At 32.4% G+C, this 5323-nt stretch overlaps 1 protein-coding gene across 1 annotated transcript; it reads left to right on the plus strand.

The window, feature by feature from the left end:
• Window positions 1-2624: 2624 nt before the first annotated feature.
• Window positions 2625-5302, plus strand: LOC132754334 (uncharacterized; the record flags this gene model as incomplete). Its single annotated transcript, XM_060744953.1, has 3 exons — window positions 2625-2822; window positions 3320-3398; window positions 5112-5302. Coding segments are annotated over exons 1-3 (468 nt in total), but the record flags the coding sequence as incomplete, so codon positions are not given.
• Between the last annotated feature and the right edge of the window lie 21 nt (window positions 5303-5323).

A 5323-nucleotide genomic window follows, 5' to 3' on the forward strand; every position in this document is an offset into this window, starting at 1 on the left:
AAAAATTACATATCTCAGGGTAACATGTCCCCTGTCTTTTCCTGAAATGATGATCACTGCAAACGATGTGAGAAAATTCGATATTGTTACAGAATCACTGACAAGCTGCTATGTTTTCAATAATGGAAATAAAAGTCATTTTCAAAAGCACAGTCGTACCTGTTGCAAGTATATATATCATAGTGTTCTCCCTTTGGGAAACTTCAAATGAATAACACTAGTGGAAGTGAAATCATAAGACCAGATGAGAATTCTGAGTTTTATTTAGCGTCAGTTTCTTCTGGGATAATCTTGCTTGTAGTTTTTGTTTCTTCTCTTGTATTAAATAGTGTTGTTCTATGGGTGTTATGGAAAACAAAACTGTTGCAATCGGCTGTGTACCGAATGATAGGATTTATATTGATCAACGAACTTTTGATAAGAATGTTTGGGTCACCTCTTATCATCACTTCAATGTTGCTTGGACGATGGCTTTACCTCGATTCTGGTTGTATATTTTACGCTTTCGTGATGACTTGGTTATCAGTTACAACGTCAACTTTATTTACGTGTGAGTATATCAAAAATATTTTTGCAGCATTTTAAATAATGGATTAATGCCATTGTTATTCAATATGTGCATTAATTATTGAATAAATTGACAACTCATTTTTATTTTAGTAAAATGTGCCTCGAGTCATAAGCATCTTCTTTTTTGTGATTGTGTGATACCAAGAAACGTTTTAGATCGTAAAGTTTAATAGATAAACAGATACATATTATTTTATTTAACAAATACGTATGAACAGTTTTAAGCACTTATGGTAACCATTTGATATACCACTATTCTAAATCCCTCCCGATGTCTGCTTGCCGCGAAGAAAGCAGGCGACACGTCAAGTTAAATCATCCTGAGAACAAGGAATGATTGGTTGAGCTAGAGAGGGTGTGACCGTACAGATAACACAAATGCCATGGACATATTGTTCTTCATCTTTGCCACCAACGTAATTTTTATTGACAAACTTTCATGAAAAATACGTCTTAGGTTCGGCTATAGGATCGGACCGGCGAGTATGCCGTTTATCTCAGTCATATGGTCTATTCCAATGCCGAGTATAAATAACTAAATCAAACAAACAAACCTAATATATGAGATAATAATTGATTGGAAACGCAAAGGATATATCTAAAGTTTTCTGTATTATCTTAAAACTGAAATTATATCTAGTTATTTACATAATTGCCCTATGAGTTCATAATGTGCCATTATCGCATAATGGCGAGCAGCAACCAAGTAGTAACCTCTAAGTAATTATGAATTACGCTTCCCAAACAAAGTTTATAAATTTTCTTATTCAATTTAGACATATTCACTAAGAATTTCCTAGATTTCAATAGATTTCTGCAATAAATATATTTTACCCAAGGTCGATGGACAAAATACATCTTTAAATATGTTAAAATGTGTTTAATTCTATATCAAACAAATAATATTAAGTACAATAGATCACTTCTTAATTTATAATTAGCACCTTCTACATACACTAGGGTAAAATGGACTGTTACCAAGTCACTGACTAATAAATCAATATTAAGTCTCATATTGATATAGGGCCGGAAAATAAACATTCAAAACACCAAGTAACTTATTAGCAACCAAAGTATTAATTGTCAGACGAATATATAGGATGTGTGTTTTATGCTGAATGTGATAAATGTCACACTGAGAGCGCGAATTGCGGTTGATCTCATGATAATATCACAATTAAATCACGAAAAATACTTCATTTTAGATAAGTAAACAAATGTCGACAATAACAATAAATAATTGGAGCATCAACATCCTATTGTCCCACCCCGCTATCTTATTGTCATACTGTCACAACATATTCTCGCGATTCTCTAGGAGAGCTAGAACTGACTGACCCTAACGAAACACCGTACCTTCATTATGATTCCGAAGTCATTAATCTTGGCAATTTTACGAAACATCATATTAATGATGGTAATGATATTGGTCATCAGATAAATGAATTTAGTTGTTCACCCGATGATATGCAAATTTGGCGTCTATGCTGAAACTTATATTATCAAAAGTGCATGTAGGTATTATGTTAAATGGTTATTTTGCATGTATTATTGATGCAATGTTGATAGACATTATTTGACTTCCATAGTTAAGATGTTTCCTCTCCTTTTTCTACTTCTTCTTCTTCTTAAAGAATATAGAATTAAAGGGTTGATGTCTCAAGAGAAAGAATAACTTTCGTTCTGTTTGTAACGAAACCTTATGAAAAAGCCACAGAAGTACAAGTGTATATAAAACAGAGAAATATTCAGTAAATATTGATAATCAAAAATCATGTTGACTTTTATTGTGGAATGAGGAGATTATAAAAACAATAACATTTCTTATCCACTTGAAATGTTCATTCATTCATCTCAAATATAATCAACGACAACAAAGAGTAAAAAAAATAACAGCATTTTTCTGTCATGATTATTCTCCAATTCTGTTTTAGGGAAGGAATGAACAATGATAAAATTTATATCAGAAAGTATTCTTTTAATATAAAAGTATGGTAGACATGATTTTATTTATTTATATTTATACAGGTGTCGCAATTGAACGGTATATCATAATGTGTCAACCGGACTTACGCCATCATTTAACAGTACATGCAGCCAATATAATCGGTGTTATATGCTACATACATGGTTTAGTTTGGGCTATCGCACCGTTTCTCATGATGTACGGATACGTTTACGAGCCATCAAGACTTGCGTGCACACCAGATTGGTCACATGACAATATTGGATACATTCTTGGACTCGTTTTGGTGTGCTTTTTAATGCCAGTGTTAATATCGATGTGCTGTTACATAACCATTTACAAATTGGTGAGTGTCATCTTTAATTGTCCATAGGTAAACAATATGTTTTCGTTAGATATACAAACCTTTTGAAGGATGCATTGCATTGTTGCATTTTCGAAAGGAGGACAGATGTAATGCAAAAACACAACATGATTTATGTTTCTTAATTTTGCCTGATTCTGTGTTCTTTAGCTTTTTCGCATCGAGAACACATAAAAATCGAGAATACAAAAAAAACTAGCATTATAATATTCTTATGGTTCAGGACAAAGACTAAATGAAATTAATCAATCAATATTGTATTTTTGAATATAGCTATAACCGTACAAAACAACCAAAACATTTGCTTTTATGACATTCTTTAACTGAAATATTAATTCATGCACATAGGTTTTGTTTAGTTTCTAGTAAAAAATAAGGCTATTTAAGAATGTTTTGATAATTATATCTTTTCATTTTAGATTCAGGGACATGCAATAAGAACACGATTCAACTCATCTTTTGACAGCAATGTTGCGTTCAATACGGCGATTACATTAGGTATGAGTTTATATGCTTTAAAGCAGTTTAATCTATATCTTGTTACGTTCCCACTTCATCAAACCAAGCCTGGAACATTTTCAAAGCGTTCTTAAATGATTGTTTTATTTAATTTCTTTATTTTATGTAACAAAGGTCTCTTAAAGCCTATTCGACCAGTATGAAGAGAACGCTTAGACCTAAAATGGCCTTACCCATTACAGACTCGTCCGACTCATAGAGAATGTGTTTGTCTTTACATTTGATGTGGAGTTGGCCATGACAAGATAACAACTACTAATCAGTATGTCGAACTTGTAAGTAACCATTGACTTGACCACTGAAAGATTATCAGACCATTTACTAAAGATCGGTTTTGCCAACAGCCGGTGAGGACTAGCAACTTTTAGCAATGTCAGTAGGTCAAGGTCATCAAGCTCTTGACAACTAAAAGCTTGTCTGTCAAATAACTATAAATATGACTAATAGATGACCTCTATTAATTATGAGGTTATAAGACCAAAGGTCAAGGTTGAAGTACAAATGTATGCGTAAAATCCTTGTCATATCAATCATTTGAACAAGTAAAAAGGTTAAGTTTTTGAGATACAATGGTCATCACAAGAAGATGCTATCCATTGATTTTGAGGTCGTTAAGCCAAAGGTTAATATCACAGTGACAGTGATGTTGCTTCTCCGGCAGTAACAGTGATTAAAAATCTGTAAGTTGGCAACTAAGGCAACCCATAGTTTTTGTCAAACGCTTAATTAATAGAATGATATATTTTTGCCCAGATTAAATTTAGATACCAATCACATTAATTGTGTAGATTATATACTCTAGACACATGAAGATGTTTTCAATACCTTATTCTTTGTCAATGTGGACGAATATTTTAAGCATATGGCAGAGCCGTTTTGTGGATTTGCTAAACGATTATGATTAGCCGCTTAAATGTCAAAGGGGCAAGCTGTATAAATGGTAATATTGGCTATATATATAGTCTACAAGACAGCCTGTGTAGGGGCTTACAACTTATATATCTATATCTATTGTCTAACATTAATGTATATTAAGGTTTACACTGGTCAGCAATGAAATCACAAATGTAAGGTTTTAGCCGAGAAGCATTTCAGAGGACTTAAAATATATACACTGTACAGCAATCATTCTTATTAATTCCAAGGAAAATAAAAGTATTTAACAGCCTTGCGTCTAAAATTAAATTGGAAGATTTTCAAAATTTGCATCTGAAAATATACCAAAAGCCACCATTTAATAAGAATAGTTTTTTTCTTAGTTTGATCCCCTGTACTCCACCCTTCTAAAGAAAAAATGTTACCCTACATCTGAAAATCCTTCCTTTCATGCTGCTACAGATAGTTTTATCATACTTGATATACTACACGTATGGCGAATTTACAATATTCTAATTCGGAATCAATTAGTAATGTATATTGTATTTTTATATTCACATTTAAGATAACATAAAAACAAACAACTATGTGGACAAAAAGCGGATTTGCCTATTATGTGAAATGATAAAAATCTTTAAGGGGAAACAGCTTACATTTGATTTTTCTATTTCCGCTGATTACCAGTGATTTAATTGTTGTTGCAATATGATAAGATATGGAATAATTTATCCGTATACAATTGTGTTATAATTCCTTTCTCCCAAAAATAACGAATGTCTTTTATCAAAGAGAATGATTTTGAAGTTGACATTTCAGGTACATTCTTCATCACATGGACACCGTATATGTGTATTGCTCTTCATAAAACTCTCGGAATGGAAGGACAAATTAACCTATCCAAAGAAATAACGCTTATTCCCTTGGTCGCGGCTAAAACGGCAGGATTATGGCATCCGCTTGTCTTTGGTTTAAACAACAATGATATTCGTACTGTCATTAGATCTGAGGTCAGTCGGTGTTGTCAAATT

This window comes from Ruditapes philippinarum, unplaced genomic scaffold (assembly GCF_026571515.1).
Source record: "Ruditapes philippinarum isolate M1 unplaced genomic scaffold, ASM2657151v2 ctg27115_1_1_1_1, whole genome shotgun sequence".
Lineage (NCBI taxonomy): Eukaryota > Metazoa > Mollusca > Bivalvia > Venerida > Veneridae > Ruditapes > Ruditapes philippinarum.